Source organism: Heptranchias perlo, chromosome 5, assembly GCF_035084215.1.
Source record: "Heptranchias perlo isolate sHepPer1 chromosome 5, sHepPer1.hap1, whole genome shotgun sequence".
Taxonomy (NCBI): Eukaryota; Metazoa; Chordata; class Chondrichthyes; order Hexanchiformes; family Hexanchidae; genus Heptranchias; species Heptranchias perlo.
This window is the reverse complement of record NC_090329.1, coordinates 110,792,947-110,813,613: the sequence shown is the minus strand read 5'-3', so window position 1 is coordinate 110,813,613 and position 20,667 is coordinate 110,792,947. Positions and strand designations below refer to the sequence as shown.

The window sequence follows — 20,667 nt, the reverse complement described above, 5'->3', positions numbered from 1 at the left end:
ACTTACCAATAACCTGCTCACCGATGCTCAGTTTGGGTTCTGCCGGGACCACTCGGCTCCCGACCTCAATACAGCCTTGGTCCAAACATGGACAAAAGAGCTGAATTCCAGGGTGAGGTGACATCAAGGCAGCATCTGACCAAGGAGCCCTGGTAAATTTGAAGTCAATGGGAATCAGGGGGAAACTCTCCAGTGGCTGGAGTCATACCTAGCACAAAGGAAGATGGTAGTGGTTGTTGAAGGCCAATCATCTCAGCACCAGGACATTGCTGCAGGAGTTCCTCAGGACAGTGTCCTAGGCCCAACCATCTTTAGCTGCTTCATCAATGACCTTCCCTCCATCATAAGGTTAGAAATGGGGATGTTTGCTGATGATTGCACAGTGTTCAGTTCCATTTGCAACCCCTCAAATAATGAAGCAGTCCGAGCCCGCATGCAGCAAGACCGGGACAATATCCAGGCTTGGGCTCATAAGTGGCAAGTAACATTCACGCCAGATAAGTGCCAGCCAATGACCATCTCCAACAAGAGAGAGTCTAACCACCTCCCCTTGACATTCAACGGCATTGTCATCGCCGAATCCCCCACCATCAACATCCTGGGGGTCACCATTGACCAGAAACTTAACTGGACCAGCCACATAAATACTGTGGCTACAAGAGCAGATCAAAATAATAGTATGACACCAGTCACTCACTTGGGTCTCGAATTACATTTAAGTAAATGGGTTTCTTTTTCACACCGTATTTTGTGAAGTCCAGATATGCTACATGCCCATGATTAAATCCTGGCTTCATTTCTTTCCATGTAGTAACATTTTTTTACAAATCTTGCTTGATCTCGCAAAAACATCACAGGATTATTTTTGGTTCAGCGTGACTCACCTCCTGACTCCCCAAAGCCTTTCCACCATCTACAAGGCACAAATCAGGGGTGTGATGGAATACTCTCCACTTGCCTGGATGAGTGCAGCTCCCACAACACTCAAGAAGCTTGAAACCATCCGGGACAAAGTAGCCCGCTTGATTGGCACCCCATCCACCACCCTAAACATTCATTCCCTGGGCATCGTGGCTGCAGTGTGTACCGTCCACAGGATGCACTGCAGCAACTCGTGAAGCCTTCTTCGACAGCACCTCCCAAACCCGCGACCTCTACCACCTAGAAGGACAAGGGCAGCAGGCATATGGGAACAACACTACTTGCACGTTCCCCTCCAAGTCACACATCATCCCTACTTGGAAATCTATCGCCGTTCCTTCATAGTCACTGGGTCAAAATCCTGGAACTCCCTTCCTAACAGCACTGTGGCAGAACCTTCACCACACGGACTGCAGCGTTTCAAGAAGGCGGCTCACCACCACCTTCTCAAGGGCAATTAGGGATGGGCAATAAATGCTGGCTTTGCCAGCAAAGCCCACATCCCATGAACGAATAAAAAAAAATTGATGTACTAAAAACTACTTGAAGTAAATTGGTAGAGCGTCGGGAGAGCGCGGAACACCATGAGAGCAGCCCCAAGCATTTAAACGGCAGCGCAGCAGAACAGTAGCAGAGCGTTGGGAGAGTGGGAAAGCAAACTCTGAGAAAATTTGCAAAATTGTGTCACAATCGAAGTGGCGGAGGAGCCTGTGATAGCTAAGGTAAGTCAATTTAGTGTACATTCTATAATATTAATTGTAGTTGGTTATCATTGATTGAGAAATAATTATCTTAAAAAAGAGAAAATAAATAAAGAAATAATTTAGCAATAATCAGAAAAATTAAGTCAGTACTAAATTACTTGAAATCAAGCTAAATCCATTTACTATTCATAATCTAGATCTCTAGGGATTCTATTAGTTCTCGAAATAAAGTATTGTAAACAATTAAGTATTTAGGAGAAGCATTTAGGAGAAGCATTTAGGATAAGTATCTAAGGAGACAAAATAAACTAATTAGGGGATACTAACACTAAAGGGATCCAAAATTGTATTAAATATCAATCTGGTATACATAAATATTAAATACATAAATAATAAATAGGAGTTAAAGAGATACCAAGATAAAACATATGAATAACATAAGAGGTATATATATATATATATATATATATATATATATAACATAAGTAGATTCTAAATAGAATGGAGGGACAGCTAAAACCTGTTGCCTGCAATTCCTGTGCCACGTGGGAACTTCAGGGCACTTCATGTGTGCAGGAAGTGTCTCCAGTAGGTCGAGCTCTAGCTTGGAGTTTCTGAGCTTGAGGAGAGGCTGGAATCACTGAAGGGCATATGCGAGGCTGAGAATTCCCTGGATCGTATGTTCCAGGAGGTGGTCACTCCACAGCCACACAGAGCTCAGGACAGTAAGGGGTGGCCAACCAACGGGGTAGGAAGAGGCAGGCAGTGCAGGAATCCTCCAGGAGTGTGTTGCTCACTAATCAGTTTTGAGGGCGATGACACCTCGAAGGACTTCTGATTCCAATCCACCTGGCATGGCACCACGGGCAACGGACCGCACAGGGGGCCACAGCGAAGTGTAAGAATGAAGTGGTTACAGAGGATTCAATAGTCAGGGGGACAGACAGGTGTTTCTCCAACCACTGACGTGAGTCCCTCATGGTGTGTTGCCTCCCTGGTACCAGGGTAAAGGACATCACTGAGAGGGTGCAGAGCATTTAGAGGAAGGGAACAGCCAGAAGTCGTGGGTCATGTAGAAACCAATGACATAGGAAGGAAAAGGGTCGAGGTCCTGTAGTCAGAGTTTCAGGAGCTAGGGAGGAAGTTAAAATGCAGGATCTCAAAGGTAGTAATCTCTGGATTACTCCCAGTGCCATGTCCTAGTGAGTACAGGATTAGTAGGATAAGACAGGTTAATGCATTGCTGGAGAAATGGTTCAGGAGGGAGGGCTTCAGATTCGTGGGGCATTGGGACCACTTCTGGGGCAGGAGGGATCTGTTCAAGATGGAGGGGCTGCACCTCAACAGAGCTGAGACCAATGTCCTCGCAGGGAGGTTAACTGGTGCTGTGGGGGAGGGTTTAAACTAATTTGGCAGGGGGATGGGCACCAGGATGAAACATTAGAGAGGAGAAACAAGGTGAACAGAGAACTGTGAGGGACAAATAGCACTAGAGTAAATAATAGCTCAGAAATGGGAGGGATCAGACAGGGGGCAAATGCGAGGCAGTCTAAGATGAGATTGGAGTGCATGTGCGTAAATGCACATAATGTGGTAAATAAGGTTGGTGAGCTGCAGGCTCAAGTCACCACATGGGGCTATGATATAGTGGCAATAACAGAGACCTGGCTCAAAGGGGAGGATTGGGAACTTAATAGTCCTGGTTATAAGGTATTCAAGCAAGATAGGGAAGGAAAGAAAGGAAGAGGTAGCAGTACTGATCAAAGAAATTAATATAGCACTGGAAAGGGATGATGTAGTTGCGGGGTCAAAGACAGAATCAATTTGGTTAGAATTAAGGAACAGGAGAGGGGCTATTACACTACTGGGTGTGGACTAAAGGCCACTAAATAGTGGGAATGAGATGGAGGAGCAAATTTGCAGGCAAATTACAAAAAGATGCAAGAACTATAGAGTAGTGATAATGGAGGACTTCAATTATCCCAAGATAGACTGGGATAGTAACAGTGTAAAGGGCAAAGAGAGGAAGGAATTCCTGAAATGGGTACAAGAGAACTTTCTTGATCAGTGTGTTTCCAGCCCAACAAAGAAGGAAACAGCACTGGACCTAGTTCTGGGGAATGAATTGGGGCAGGTGGAGCATGTTTCAGAGGGGGAACATTTGGGGAACAGTGATCATAGAAACATAGAAAATAGGAGCAAGAGTCGGCCATTCAGCCCTTCGGGCCTGCTCCGCCATTCAAAATGATCATGTCTGATCATAATATCATTAGGTTTAGAATAGCTATGGAAAAGGAGACGGAATAATCAAGTGTAAAAATACTTAACTGGAGGAGGGTTAATTTCAGTGAGTTAAAAAGGGATCTTGCCCAGGTGGATTGGAATCAAAAATTGATAGGCAAAATGGTAATTGAACAATCGGGGGCCTTCAAGGAGGAGATGGTTCAGATACAGAGTAGGCGCTTTCCCATGAGGGGGAAAGGAAGGGCATCCAAATCTAAAGCTCCTTGGATGACTAAAGAGATAGAGATTAAAATGAAACAGAAAAAGGAGGCTTATGACAAATGTAAGGTTCATAATACAGTAGAGAACCAGGCTGAATACAGAAAGTACAGAGGAGATCTAAAAAAGGGAATAAGAGGGGCAAAGAGCGAGTATGAGAATAGATTAGAGGCTAACATAACAGGGAACATAAAAGTCTTTTATAAACATATAAATAGTGAAAGGGTAGTCAAAGGGTGCGGCCGATTAGGGACAGAAAAGGAGATCTTCTTTTGGAGGCAGAGGGTATGGCTGAGGTACAAAATGAATACTTTGCATCTGTCTTTGCTGGAGAAGAGGATGCTGCCAATGTAATAGTAAAGGAGGAGGTAGTAGTGATATTGGAGAGGATAAAAGTAGATAAAGAGGAGGTACTTAAAAGGTTGGCAGTACTCAAAGTAGAAAAGTCACCCGGTCCAGATGGGATGCATCGAAGGTTACTAAGGAAAGTAAGGGTGGAAATTGCGGATGATCTAGCCACAATCTTCCAATCCTCCATTGATGTGGGTGTGGTGACAGAGGACTGGGGGATTGCAAATGTTACACCCATGTTCAAAAAAGGGGAGAGGGATAAACTCAGCAAATCGTGCTTGACTAACTTGATTGAGTTCTTTGATGAATTAACGGAGAGGGTTGATGAGAGTAGTGTGGTTGATGTTGTGTATATGTACTTTCAAAAGGCAATTGATAAAGTATCACATAATAGTCTGGTTAGCAAAATTAAAGCCCATGGGATTAAAGGGACAGTGGCAGCGTGGATACAAAATTGGCTAAGGGACAGAAAGCCAAGAGTAGTGATGAATGGTTGTTTTCAGACTGGAGGGAAGTATACAGTGGTGTTCCCCAGGGGTGCGAGATTAGGACCACTGCTCTTTTTGATATGTATTAATGACCTGGACTTGGGTATACAGGGCATAATTTCAAGTTTGCAGATGACACGAAACTCGGAAATGTAGTAAACAATGAGGAGGATAGTAACAGGCTTCAGGAGGACATAGACAGACTGGTAAAATGGACAGACAGATGGCAAAGAAGTGTTACATTTTGGTGGGAAGAATCAAGAGTGGCAATATAAACTAAATGGTATGGGAACAGGGAGACCTGGGGTCTATGTATAGAAATCTTTGAAGGTGGCAGGACAAGTTCAGAAGGCTGTTAAAAAAAATATGGGATCCTTGGCTTTGATAATAGAGGCATAGAGCACAAAAGCTAAACCTTTATAAAACACTGGTTAGGCCTCAGCTGGAGTATTGTGTTCAATTCTGTGCAACTCACTTTAGGAAGGATGTCAAGGCCTTAGAGAGGGTGCAGAAGAGATGTACTAGAATGGTCCCAGGGATGAGGGACTTCAGTTATGTGGAGAGAATGGAGAAGTTAGAGTTGTTCTCCTTAGAACAGAGAAAATTAAAGGGAGATTTGATGGAGGTGTTCAAAATTATGAACAGTTTTGATAGAGTAAATAAGGAGAAATTGGTTCCAGTGACAAAAGGATTGTGACCAGAGGACACAGAGTTAAGGTGATTGGCAAAAGAACCAGTGTTGACATGAGGAAAAAATTTTATGCAGCAAGTTATGATCTGTAATGCACTGCCTGAAAGGGTGGTGGAAGCAGATTCAATAGTAGCTTTCAAAAGGGAATTGGATAAATACCTGAAGGGAAAAAATTTACAGAGCTATGGGGAAAGAGCGGGGGAAATGGGACTAATTGGATAGCTCTACCAAAGTGTCGGCACAGGCACGATGGGCCGAATGGCTTCCTTCTGTGCTGTATCTACTATGTTATAAGTACCCTAATGGGCCTTTTCAAAAAAAGCAACATGTCTGTGCTCGACCTGGAAAGTTTTTTAAAAATAAGATAACTATTATATGTTTACGGAACTTGAAGTGCTTCGCGTTCTTCTTAAACTGTACAAATGCGGGTTGAGTCTGAGAACGGTGTTATGATATCATTGTCCTTACTGGATTGTTGGAGTTAAAGGTGGTAGATAGTCATTGGCCCCGCTAACTGGGATCGTTTTCAGTTGATGGGATCGTGTTGCACTGGAGTCAATCAGCATTTTACTGTAGTCAGATATATTGTGCTCGAATCAATGGGGGCTGGTTTGCAACACAACGCCACAAAGGGAAAGGAAAACTGCCGCGCTTCCATATTCCGATGACGGATTAGTCAACTGATAATCTTTTCACATGGGGTTAGCGTGGGTTCACCCTCGGGGTATAGCGAGCAACAATAGACATTTGCTGGTGTAAACGCCAAGACACTTCGTCCTTCTTGCATTACAGAAACACAAACAAACAGAACTATGTCAAATAGTCTCTGCGCCAGTATATGTGACCACATGTATGTGATGGTATCTGCGCGCTCGCATGTGTGTGCACTTGTATGTATGTGTCCCTGTGTGCATGTAAATTCTCTGCGTGTATAGCTGTACGTGGGCGTGTATGTGTGTGTGCGTGTCCGTCTTTGTATATGTGTATGCATGTATCTGTGTGTGTCTACATATGTATCGTGTGTGGGTCTGTGTCGACATATGTGTGGGTATCGTGTGTGTTGCTAATTACATCATAACCATGCAAACTTTAATTGTGAGTAGGTAGAACAAATATTTTGAGTTCTGCAACAATTAATATTTAAGTTAAAATTGGGTTCCATTTTTGACTAGTACTAATATAATTTTTTTGCTAAATAGCTAGAGAACCATTCTGTATGAGCAACACCGACCCTTCCTGTCTAAAGATACCAGCCGTGATGACTCATCCGCGCAGAAATGACTAATTGCAACATTTTCCTCTCTTGTTCATTGATTGTGTTTGTTGCGATCCGAAAACAGGCATTTGGTGTCCGAAGCTACCAGTGATCATTTACCTTTGGAGTTGGCTGTGGTAAACCCACCAAGGCCTGACGATCGGACCCAGCAGTGAGATCAATGTTGTGCGTTTCTAACTGGGTGACAGCAGTGAAGAAAGCTGGTCCGGGTAAAGCGGCCGCTGGGTATGGGGTGGCCCCTCCATTTACTTCCTTGTGCCCCCGGAAATACAGGGCTACCTGCTTCCTTATCGTCGATGTCCTCGGACCCCTTTCATGTTGCACAGCTACGAGGAAAGCACATAAGAACAAGGCATGGGAGGAGGCAAAATAAAGTGAATCAGGTGTATTTTTATTTTGTGATCTGATCATTTTTATTCTCCAAATCGTTTGCTACACTTAGGTTAAGGCGACTGAAGAATAACAAATCCCCTTGGCCATATATCGTATATCCTAGGTTGCTGGAGGAGAAGAGGAGGGAAATTTTTGGGGCACTAGCTGTCGTCGCGAACGAATCATTGGGTACAGGAGAAGTTCCACAGGACTGAAAGGAAACAATGGTGATAGCTATATTTAAAAATAGGGACACATCTGACCTAAGCAATTACAGTCCTGTTAGCCTAAGATAAGTGAAGGGTAAGATAATAGAAACCAGTCTAAGGATTAGGCTAGGAGAGTACCTAATTAGAAAAAAAAGTCACCATCTATTTAGAAGGTTTAAGAAGCCACAAGGCAAATATTTTCCATTTCATTGAGGGTGTAATAAATAGGTGTCAGCCTTGGTTCAGTGGTAGCACTCTGGCCTCTGAGTTAGAAGGTCGCGGGTTGAAGTCCCACTCCAGAGACTTGAGCACATAATCTAGGCTGGCACAGTACTGAGGGAGTGCTGCACTGTCGGTGAAGCATTCTTTCAGATGAGATGTTAAACTGAGGGCCAGTCTGGCCTCTCCAGTGGATGTAAAAGACCCCATGGCACTATTCGAAGAAGAGCAGGGGAGTTCTTTCCATTGTCCTGGCCAATATTTATCCCTCAACCAACATCACTAAAATAAATTAACTGGTCGTATCGAGTTACATACATGGGAACTACAGCACAGAAACAGGTCATTCAGGCCAACTGGTCTATGCCGGCGTTTATGCTCCACACCAGCCTCTTCCCTTCCTAATACATCTGACCCTATCAGGATACCCTTCTATTCCCTTCTCTCATGTGCTTATCTAGCTTCCCTTTAAATGTATCTCTGCTATTTGCCTCAACTACTCCTTGTGTTAGCATATTCCACATTCTTACCACTCTTTGAGTAAAGAAGTTTCTCCTGAATTCCCTATCGGATTTATTAGCGTCTATTTTATATTTATGACCTCGAGTTTTGGACACCCCACAAGAGGAAACATCATGATCACATTGCTGTTTGTGGGACCTTGCTGAGGGCAAATTGATTGCCGTGTTTCCTACATTACAACAGTGACTACACTTTATAAGTACTTCGTTGGCTGTAAAGCGCGTTGGGACGACCCGAGGTGGTTACATGCACTATGTAAATGAAAGTTCTTTCTTTAAAGTAAATAGGACTCCTTGTGATATAGTTTACTTGGATTTTCAGAACGATTCTAGCTGAAAGGCTTCTAATATAACTAAAAACTCGTGATTCCAGCGTAGAAACATGGCACTCGATAAAATATTGGATAATAATTAGGAAACAGATAATTCTCGTGATTATTATTGTCTCAGGCTGGGGGAGGTCTGCTGAGTGGAGTGTCAATGGAGACAGTTCTTTGACCCTTATTGATTCTTATGTGCATAAATGTTCTGGATGCAGAAACTAATCGTGAATTCAATAAATTTGCAATTATACTAAAATAGGTAGGGCTGTGGGGATGTGCGATACAGTTAATGATTTACAGAGAAACTTACTAATTACTAATTTGGGAGCCGAAATGAAAAATGGTAAAATATTGCCCATTGGGTGAAAAAAGTGAGCAATATATGTATACAGCGAAGGAAGTGGAATTAGAACAGTGAAACTATGAAACGAGCCTGGGAGTAAATTCATCACTGTCAATGTTAAGCTAATGTGAAGAAGTATGTAAAAAACATACTTTAGAATGTTTAGTATGTTGGCATCCATAGCCAGAACAGTGTAATTGTAAGTTTGCAACGGTTATAATGCACCGTTCACACCACCTTTGGAGTACTGTGTACAGTTTTGCTCAGCACACTTTAAAATGTGCATACATGCTTTGGAAAGGATGCAAAGAAGACCAATAAGAATGATCCCAACTGTAAAGGGAATGCGCTACGAGGAAAGATTAGCGAAGCTTAAGTTCTTTAGTCCAAAAAGGCGGTTATGAAGTGACCTCAGCCAAGTATATAAGATAGTTGGATATGTAAACGCAGAAAATTGCTTCAAGGTAAGCTAGGTCAGTAGGACATAAGGACACAAATTTAGAAAGTGAAAATTAAATTTAAAGCAGGTATTAGAAAACCAAAGATTGTTTGGAATAATCTACCAGGTAAGATTGTAGTGTCAAATACATTAGAGGTGTTCAACGTGCAGTAAACTGGTAGGCTGGGTAAGTTGGAGTTTGATAGGAATGAGGTTCAATAGATCGAACCTTTAGTCCTTGACTCGTGTGTTCTTGTGCTAATTGATAAAACGCTTGCTATGCACAGATTCGCTTACTTTATACTGTTAATATTAACTCAAAAATGCTGATCCTAACAAATCAACAAGGCTCCTTATCAAAAGAAGGAATTGTCTTCATCAAACGACGGATTGGTTCCTCCCTCCTATGAGGGTGGTAATCAGTGATGATCTACAAAAAATCCTTAACACCATTTTCATTGCTCCCACTGCAAATTAAAAAGAAATTACTTTTGCGCAGTAAGGTCGAGATATTTTGGTCTCAGTTGTTCTGATTTTAGGTCACAGTATCACAGTCCAACAGCCCAGTGTACTTACTTCGTAATTGGGCGAAATTAAAGGGAAATGTTGCCATGGTAGAAACAAAATGGTATTTCATCATAGAATCATAGATTTTGCAGCACGGAAGGAGACCGTTCGGCCCATCGGGCCTGTGTCGGCTTTTTTGAGCGAGCTACCCCTCCCATTCACCATACCCCCTTTAAAAAAAAATTCCAGCACTAAACATTATATCCTCGTGGTATGCTTATCCACTCATTTTGTGTGAATATCTGATGAGTAACGCCACCGTTGTGACCAAACAAAACCAGATAATAAAAATAAGTTAGACCAGAACTAGAAACATATAATTTTGTTGCAGCATTAAAGCCAGGCATAAATTTAAAATTAGATGTGAAATCCAATCTTTGCCATTTATAAATATAGGAACTTCCTAACACTTGGCTAAACATTCTGATGCCCCTTGTAGTTACCATTCAGATATAGCGCTCAGTTTAGATTTAGATACAAGTGCGCTTCGGGCTTTATCGCGGCACTTCGAATTTCCTCTGCCGTGTAGCAGATATTTTAAGAAAACAAACTACAATTACAAACTCTACTCTAATGATCTGGAACATAATCGTTTAACAAAACATTCAAGGAGCAGCCACGAAATGCGAGTGTGATTGATGATCGTCAGGTTTAACTGTTAAACCAAATGCAATGAAAGCACAGATTATTTCTAAAGTCAAATTGAGTGAACGTTGCGTCGATACGAGAAGCAGATGAAACGATTCTAAACATCTGCAGTACCAAATTAGCCGAATCTCCCACACCATTGTGCTTATATTATGAACAGTAAATGTCATCCGTTCGCTGCTGCATATATCAAACGTGATACCTAGTTGTCCTAATCATAAAAATGAAACACCAATTAAATGACACACATCCGTATTTGAACTGGAGATGTTTGCAAGTGTCTCCACGTACTCTTCCAATTAAATCTTAGCAAACTGCTCATTTAGTGTTAATTAAACTAATAAAGAGAAACAGTCTGCAAATATAGAGTTAATTTAAATCCGTGTACACGGGTGGTTGAATCGCGGAGTCGTCAGCTGAACGAGCAATCCCAAAACGATAAGCATGGGTTGGGATCAGACTGATCTTCGGTTTCATCTGAAGTGATTGTGACAAAAGAAATACGTGGTGAATGTAATAGAGACATAAATATATCCACCCATCTGTATCATACACCTCCCCGGTGCATATTATCCACTTGGTACCCATGCAAAGCGGTTTCAGGTGAGCGGCGACCACAAAACGGCAGTATAATTCAGGAATTAGGTCTGTCTTCGGGCACCAAAACCAAGAGAAGGGAGGATACCATGAACATGTGCGTGTGAGAGGCAGACAGACAGACAGAGAGATGAAAACAGTAGAGGGGGAAAAAAGCAGAAAACGCCAGGGCTTTGCAACGGATGCAGTATAACTCTAGCTTGGTCCCAAGCAGAGTCTAAACTATTGTAACTTACTTATCAATGTTTTCATGTTAGCACAGAACCCATTCAACGTTAAAATTATCTTGGGGGGCGATGGCGGAAGAGAGCACTTCGAAATAAATGTTATAGTTTCTTATATATTTGTGGTCCATTCCAAAGCGATGTCTTTTAAATAGTGCAACAGCACATTACATTACGATTTTCCACACAAAACGATTTCAGGAGAAATGAGCTGTGCAAGAGTATATTAATAATTCCCATCTTTAAAAGACGCCTCGACTATGTGCAGAAATAAATCCATGCCGGTTTTTTTTTATTAATTCAAGCTCGTCCAATTGAGCAGATTAAAATGGAAACTCACAGGAATGATACGCCGACCTGAATCGCAACAAGAGTGCTTCCTTGTGAAAAAAGTCCATCAAAATCAATGTAAAATTAACCTAAGGCGACTTGATGTTTTTGCGTTGATATGCCATGTTCTAATTTCAAATTCATAAGTACTGGATTCTATGGGTGCTGTAACAGAAAGTATAGATTGCGTCGCGTGTACCTGCGAGTATGAGAGAAATTACGGGCATTTTTATAGCGCCTTTCAGGACACCCCAAAGCGCTTATCGAAATGTAGTCACGGTTGTAACGGGCAGCCAATTTGCACACAGCAAGGTCCCGCAACCGGCAATGAAACAAATGACCAGATAAACTGTTTAATAATGTGTGCGTGTGTGTGTGCGAGAGAGATGAAGACATTAGTAGTGATAAAGCAGAAAATGCTGAAAATATACAGCAGGTCCATCAGCATTTGTGAATTGTGAAGTTTGGTTAAGGTTTGATTTGGGCTGTAGGCTGTTTTGTGAGGAGTTTTCCGTTTCTACTTTACATGAGATAATAGCTGCTTTCAGACGAAAGTGGGAAATTGCAATTATTTAAAAAGTGACCGAGCACTGATAGAGTTTCCGTTATTGTGTCTCATGGGTTAGGTAGAACTGCTTAAAAATACCCCGAAGAGTGTGGATGCAGGGCCCCCAGGAAGAAAATGAAGAACGAATAGGCCAGTGATAGCAGGGTTGGGAAGGGATAAAGTTAATTCGATGCCCTGACTGTGTTCTGTGACACGTGGTCCACCGCAGTGCCTCTGATGCACTAAAGGAGAAATTATTTTGTTTGTTCTAAATAAGATTATAAAGGGCGTGTTTTCGATCTGGGACAAAATAAAAAATGCATTTTCTGGATGTGAGCTATGTTTGGCGAGGAGTGCTAACTTTTAAAGGCAGGCTGTATTTTAATCTCTGTTTTATTTCACCAAAAAAAACCCCAAAACTTCAAAAATTCAGGCAGGTGGGGCAAGGGGCGGGATTGGAATTTGACATCAAAAATCTTACCGTCTTTGTTCATATTAACTTCCAGACATTTTTTCAGCCGGCAGGCTCTGCACTGATTTCTGTGAGTCTTGTCTACGGGACAACCCCCCTTCAAAAGATAATAACAGCAACAATAATGATCCACAAAATACCTCACACTGGCCAAATATCTTTCATTTTAAATGACATGTTTATATTCATTGTATTGATGTAAGTATTTTGCTCGTTACAAAAATGTTTTACAACTTCAGTGTACTATTAAGACTGGTTATTTTATTTCAAAGGGAAGGTGAAATGTCAATTTTATACTTAGGACTGACAGGCCAACGAAGAGATAGCTGTGCATGTAATTCCCTTGAAGCATTAAAAGTTACATATGCAAGATTGTATATATAAAACACAGATATACATTATACACACATAACTTATGAACGCGGTTTATGGACTGACCATTGTCAAGTGCTCCAACAGTCTGAAAGGTAAATGAATTCTATCAAACTTGTTTAAACTTTTGAGACTCTTGCAGTGCGGCTCCTACTCAGGGGAGGTCGGGATCGTTCCAACACTCCCCGCCCGTCTCCCAAAGGATTTACATAAAGGCCAGGCAGCAGAGCAAGAAAGATCACCGATGGGAATCGGCGACTACCATTCCGCTTAGTAACCAATAGGAAGTGGAGTCACTATCCTGTCATCTTTTAACCGAAGATTAACTGAATATTTTTTCAAAAAAGAAATTGCAATGATTTAGGTCAGTGTGTTTTTTGCGCTGCTAGAATCCGGATTAATAATCACTGTAAATCCGAGTTTATGGATTCCTCAGTCACCTGAACGAGGTATAACTGGGCAGAGGTACGCTTTCTACAGGGTGCTTGGTGAAAATGAATTTAGCCTAACAAACAAATAAATAGGAATATATGCCCCTTTACTTTTAGAATTGATGTAAAATGATCTCCTTCCGAAAGCCTGAAATTGGCGTGGCTCTGCGCCCATCATGTGTGTTTGAAGAGAAACTAAACACTTAAAAAGTTGCTGACTATTTCCAGTGTTTAACTGCATCCCAAGCACACAGTGTTGAAGGTAGCCCTGTGGAGTCTGAGTTCTCAGGGTCTGGTTTGTACCTGGTTGCCTGATTTGCAGACGTAGGTTCTGTTCCGGCGAATACTGCGCTTGAAAAACCCCGAGCAGCCGTCACAAGCATAAACTCCATAATGTTTACCAGAACTGCGGTCCCCACACACCTTGCACGGAATGTCCAAAATGCGACCTTTAAAAAAGTCAAATTGGTCGATTTAAGTTTTAATATAAAGTTCTCGTCGACCGGCCTCGCAAGCATCTCAGAACAAAGTCTCAATTAGCAACGCAACTTAGCATGGTTTTAGGATCCCACTGGGAATTACTGGATATAAATATCAAAACCGCTGAATCTGAAAATAAACTTTCACAAATCATGGAGCGGTGACCCTTCAGATAAAAACATCGAAACACTTTGTGATGTCTCATAAAATAACGAAATAATATTCGGATTCCTCTAGTCATACAAACTTGTCTTTTCACAAGGAAATAAGTAAGATACACAAGCAAGCCCCTCGGACTGAGAGAGACAGATGGTGCAATGTGAATAAATAACACCAGGTCCAGTTTGACAGTTAAAACATTGGTTTCCGACATCTTATGGTTTTAAACCCATCGAAATAATTTTATATGCAATAGGTCGGGACCTATAACAACAAAGAGGCACTTCCAGCCATATTGCATGTAACATTAGTAATCAATCAGGATTAGTTCGTATCAAACCGGGAGATTTGCGGCAGAGATTCCTACAGACATTGTACTTGGAGTTGATTGTATAAACATGGTTGTAAGTGGCTTATACCAGCATAACTAGAAGCAATTTACAGACTGCATAACTAGAAGCAGTAAATGTCAACATCTGAGGTGGACCGAGGGTTAAAATAAGCTTCCAGAAAAATGAAATGTTTTTTTCGGAATCGACCTACTTTCTGACCAAAACAACCCCTGTTCAGTGACTGGATATTCCTATTGAGTTTGACAGCGGTTCCTTGTGTTCTTATCAATCAACTTGTGACCTTCAAAAACAAGTTGTTGAAAATAAGCATGCAGCCAGTGTTAAAAAGTAACGTTATACTGTTGTGTTACTTTAAAATGACTCCCTGCTTTAGCATTTAAAAAGCGTGAAAATATAAAAAGAAATGCACGATTTAAACTGACCGATGGACAGTTTTACATTGCGAAAGGTAGAAACTTGAGCTTATTTTAGATTATTTTTAACATTCTCCGTATCTGTTCCTTCATTTGAAACACTGGATACAATTCGCCGACCATGAGTTCGCAGGGTTCGCTTTACTGCAGACAACCTTGTGTCAAGATTTTACTTGGGGGCATCATTTATTGACTGGGAAATACAGACAAAAAAGTGAAAGTAGAAGCGAATGTACTGACTTCAGGCTGAAGGTGAAGGGTCTTTAAGGGTTTAACTACATGGGTGGGAACATCGTCGCCACAAGCACTGAAGAGGTTCAAGTAGAGGGCCCATCAGCTTCTCAGGGAGATAGGGATGGGCAATAAATATAGCTTTGCCAGCGTCCCGAGAACACATTTTTTTAAAATACCGGGTCCTTTATCTGTTAGGAAAAACAAAGCGACCTAAAAAGACGAGGGGAAATCAACGGATATAACATTTATTTCTTGACGCTGAAAAAGAAGTTTGCGTTGTAAAATGAATTTTGCGCCGATAATCTTTAAATTAGCAATAATACGGTCCTTTGTCAGAATAGTCAGTTATTTTTTAAACATTGCTGCAAAGTCTACCGTCTGTGGTCTGCTGGAAAAGCCTCATTAGTCGAAATGTCTGCAGTTCTGTAGTGTGCATCATTATTGGGTTCTTATCGCACCTTTCGGGGTTGCTGCTCAGTACTGCGATTGCGACTGTGTGAACTCTCCTGTTGCAGGTTGCGCTCGCAGACCATGGGAATGTAAAGTTGGGACTTTGGAAGACTGGATCTGTACAGACAGCAGGAGCTACAACATTGTCTGGGATGGCCAAACTACGAGACGGGACATTGGGGAGAAAGTGTTGAGTTAATGATTTCCCATTGAACTCGTTGACTGCTCCCAATGAGGACAAGCTGTCATGACTTTTTTTAAATGAGTCCCGACAGCTGCTTTATACAAGAGCTGAAGAAAAACAGGACTATAGTGTGGGGATTAAAACCTTCTCCAAAGATGGGAATTCAAAAGTAGCACAATGAGCCAGAACAGGAAAGGTATAGAACATCAAGTCATATTTAAACAGTTATTCTGTCGGCTATCTGGATAAACGTCAGCGTCTAGTGGAAATGAAATAATTTGGTAAATGCGTAATTATGTGAACATATTCCCACCTGCCCATTGATTTACCAGTGACCCGTCAAAAACGGTAGCATGGGAATTCGGATATGCCAGCATGCATCCAGGGAAAAGCAATCGATATATAAGGAACAGCTCCAATCGTGTGGCGTCAATTTCATTTAACATTGGAAAGCCCAGCCCACACATTAACTTTTTAACGTTGAAAAAGAAACATCTTGATTGACACTGGGTGCATTCATGACCATAATGTATTGAGGGTATTGCTCGTCTGTTCGTAACTTCACCAAGCTTAATATCTCACCTTATCTTTAGATCTATGTAAATGGTATCTAGGGGGAAAAAAGTAACTTTGATCGGCAAAAGACATTGCTTATTTTGTGCTCAAGACTGGGTGGAACCCTGCGAATTCATTTGAACAGTGTCATGAAGACCAGCTAGAAATTCGACATTTTTTTTAAAGCTAAAACAATTCCAAGGATTTTAAGTTATTACTTTATTACTTCAAGTTATTCCGTTAAATAAAGTTATTAAATATTAAAGTTATTACTTTAAGTTATTCCGTTTCCCGTTTGCGTATAGAAATAAGTTTAAGTAACCGTTTATTTGTTTTCAAACTAAACTATTAAAATTTTTTAAAGAATTCTCACTACAGAAATGCTTGATGTAAAACTTTCAAGCAATGGAAATTATTTATTAATCCCATTCTTTCTCACAACTGTGTCCGGCGGAACCAATACAGTTTTTTCCATTCCAACTCATAACTCACATAATTTCCAGTACCACAGAGGAATAAACTTTTCGTTTCTGAACTTCTTAGTGATAACATCACACGCGCACGAGTTAGGAATATAACTTAAATCAATCCCAGACAATGAGAGCGATTTTGAAAGAACAGGGAAAAACTGCAGACTCACCCAGCAACATTATTAGCAAAGCAAATGTCTAATCAGGTGATCGACTGCTTTAGTCTCGACATGTGTAAAATAAAAAGAAACACGATTTTATTCACTAGGAAACATGCCTTTAACTTCTGTCAGTAGGGGGTCATTTGACACTTATTGTGTGTAATAATTACTTAAAAGTATATGGCATATTCTATTACTGTAATTACCATCAACGTTATAAGCCGTTGAAAGAAGTTATCTTTGATTCGAGGGAAGTGATTGCTGGGGGGACGAGTCGGTTTCTATTGCCACCCATACAGCGCCCTTGTTTGTGCTCCACACAAACTAACAGGCAGAGTTGGAAAAAGCTCCCTGTGTCGCCACAGCCCATGAAACAAAAAACAAACTCAGCGGCTTTGGATAGGAGCGCTTATCAAATCATAGCTAAGGAATAAAACCACCGGAAAGAATTCTATCGAGTCATAAAAAGTGGGAAGTGAAAACCCCTACACAGAAACCCCCCCCCCCATAAATTACATTATATATAATAACAATTGTCTCTATTGGCGCAGTAAAGTTTTCGGATACATCTCAGTTTGGCGAGAGTGTGGTCTCTTGCTGCATTGTCCAGTTCTAAAGTTACCATTTCAAATTAATCATCTCGTTAGACTAACTTACAGTTGTTGAAATAAAATCATTTCTGAAGCATTAATTAAACTTCGCCTTTTTGTTGGGGATGTGTTTCTCTTACTATATATCAGTAGCTGTGTTTGAAGGATAAAATAGCTCCAACAATGGGATTATGTACAAAACTTTGGGAATTGGTGACAGTAAGGTAGCACATTTAGCTATTATTTTTTCATCTGTTTCTAATACATGACAGTATACTCATGTCTCTCTCTCTCTCGCTCTCTTCTAATCACGAATATCTCCATTTCTTCTTTGTTTCCATTCCCTATATTTTATCTGTAAATTTTTTTTTTATGATGCTGAACTCTGTTAGAATTTACCCTGTTTTCAAATCCACCGTACCTAGATATACACGGTATAGGGGGACAGTTTTCTTATTTACCATTGACGTTTGTAAATGTGTTCAATTCCATCTCAAACTCCATGCTGGTGTTGATTTCTGAATGTGTCTTTTATCATCTAGTTGCAATGGCACATCTTCCATTATTAGCAACCGCTCTGCTCTTTAAAGCTTTGACTTTTTGAGATTGTGTACAATATGTACAGAGGGTAATATACTTTACTCGATAGGATTCTCGATGGGCTTCATTGTCAATCCCTCAGTAGCACCTCGGATTATTTTAGCATTTCTTATGTGGCATTTTGATTGATCTCACTCAAGAGGAGTTAAGTTTTAATAAAGATTTCCTTTTAGAGGCCATTTGCCCGTGGTTTGTTTTGACCACGGTTTTTGGACTACACGATTGTCTTATTTTACTCCTACTTCAAATTCTTCAGTACTGAGAGCAGATTTAGGATAAGGGAAAATGTGAAATTGTTGCTCACTCCCTTCAACAATATTAACAGGCAGATATGGCCTGCAAAGTCTGGATTTAGAAAAAAATTGCGTTAAATAAAGGGAATCTGTATTGTACAATGGTAGAATCTCCTAATCAGGTCACTGCATTCTAGTTTAAGAAATGAGAAATACCACTAAACAATGCTTCATTACCATGACAAGCGAATGGAGAGCGTGCATGTATTATCCTAAATAAAGTCTGTGTGGTTTCAATAATAAACCTCGACATAATCTATACACGTATATACCTGCAAAATTAAATCATGGCGTCTATGTACTGATTATCCTGGATATATATCTGGAGAATCTGAAATTACAGATCGACGTTAAACTGTGTGAATACTGAATCATTTGAAATGGTGAAAACACACTGGGTTCCATAAGTTAAGACTCGAAAGGTAAACATGGATCCATGTGTTTGAAATATAACAGAAGAAAATAGCTGATTGCTGGTAGAACCTCCAATCTTGTTTTAGATCGGGAGTCTCCCAACTTAACTTTTTTTTGTGAAGGAAGAAATCCAACAGGTTCTAAACACGTTCACTCTCTCTAAGACGTGTTATCAGAACTAAAAGGAATCTGTAACACTACCCGGATCCTGGGGCCTCGCCAACTCGAATCAGAACTTTTATTTATTAATCCCGTACCCGCGTACAAAACAGGTCGGTGTGTAACAAACGTCTGGCTGCGAATATGATTTACAAAATCTATATAATGTTTAGCGGCCAAAACTGGGATCCGCAAACTTGGAACAGTTTCACCCCCACCAAATAAAACCTTAGGTATTGAGCTGACGTGCATTTCATCTCCTTCTCGGTCGCAGGTTAAAACTGGCCGAGAAGTGAATTATTTTAGTTTAAGGCCCAGCGAGAACAAAATTCTCAATCTGCACTTTGATCGCAAAATACAGTAACAAATAACATGACGATATTTGCTTATTACTAATGGATAGCCCTAGCAGAAAGTATCGCAATTAAATCTAGCACACACACACACACCCCTTCCCCGTACCCGCAATTTTAACATATATTATTGAGATGTTTCTCCCGCCAGAGGCTGAAATCAACAAACAAATCCATATTTATACACATCACCCACTTGTTGATCCGGCGGGCTTGCTCATTCTTGCGGTCCTTGATCTGAGAATGGCTGGGATGTCGTTTATTTTAATATATATTTATATATCAGGCTATATCATGAGGCGGTAGCTGGTCCAACAATTTGCTCACAGTGAATCCTGTAAACTCTCCTTTTGCTGATCACCGGCGGCTCTCTGCTCACAACAAGCGGAACGGTAACTTCTGATAATATCAGCCGCTTTCCCACCAGTCAGCCTTCAGCCGGTGACGTCCATAAGTGCCCAGCTCTCTCTCTCTCTCTCTCGCTTTTAAAGTAGGAAGGGTTTGATCGGTGAATTCACCAGGTCCATCCGTCATACATCAAGCCCCCTTTGGAAGTTCCGATCTCCAGAGCTGTCAGCGGTTTAAAAAAAAACATAAAGAGTCCTGACTTTCCGATTTGGTCGGGACAGAAAGGAACAAGTTGCAAGCAGCTTCCGGTAACGTGAACCAAATTATTAGGATTTTTTTTTTAAAGCATTCTGGTGTGTCCTCTTAGATCTGGGTTAGAATACCAGCGCTTCCACACAAACAGGGGCTGTGAGAGATGAGCGCGGTTAAAAACTTCCTTGCCCAGTCTCGGTGGCGCATCTCACTGCTTTTTCTCTCACCCCCATTGCACTATTACGTCAGCACCCTTCAGCTTTTAAGATGCCAATGGCATTTCTGAGCTTTCCCGAAGCTTTAAAGTTACAATAAGACTTTTTTTTTGTGTGTGTGTGCAAAAGGTGGTGGGGCTGGGAAAAGGGAAGGGGGGGGGGCGAGGGGAGGAGGAAGCTGTTGCGTTGTCATCTGATCCAAATAGAGAAAAAAAATATCCCCGGTAAAATGTTTCTCTTTCGAATCAGACACACTGACAATGCACTTAAAACTGGAGAAGAGACAGGGAGCAGGCACATTTACTGCTTTCTGCACCGTCCTCAGCAACAAAACTGGCAGAAAGATTTAATTTCAATAAAATGTCATTTAAAGCTACACTTCTTGGCTATAGATCGCACCCCGGTGAGTAGAAATGTATATAGAAATGTAAAATTAT

At 41.1% G+C, this 20,667-nt stretch overlaps 1 protein-coding gene across 1 annotated transcript in view; it reads right to left on the bottom strand.

Moving 5' to 3' along the window:
- Positions 1 to 19,636, bottom strand: part of nr2e1 (nuclear receptor subfamily 2, group E, member 1) — a 39,119-nt gene extending 19,483 nt beyond the window's left edge. The window contains exons 1-4 of the mRNA XM_067983889.1: positions 19,612 to 19,636; positions 13,851 to 13,996; positions 12,754 to 12,841; positions 7,033 to 7,259 (exon numbers count right to left, since the gene is read on the bottom strand). Coding sequence (XP_067839990.1) covers positions 7,033 to 7,259; positions 12,754 to 12,841; positions 13,851 to 13,996; positions 19,612 to 19,636 — 486 coding nt within the window. The remainder of the gene's footprint in view (positions 1 to 7,032; positions 7,260 to 12,753; positions 12,842 to 13,850; positions 13,997 to 19,611) is intronic.
- Positions 19,637 to 20,667: the final 1,031 nt, after the last annotated feature.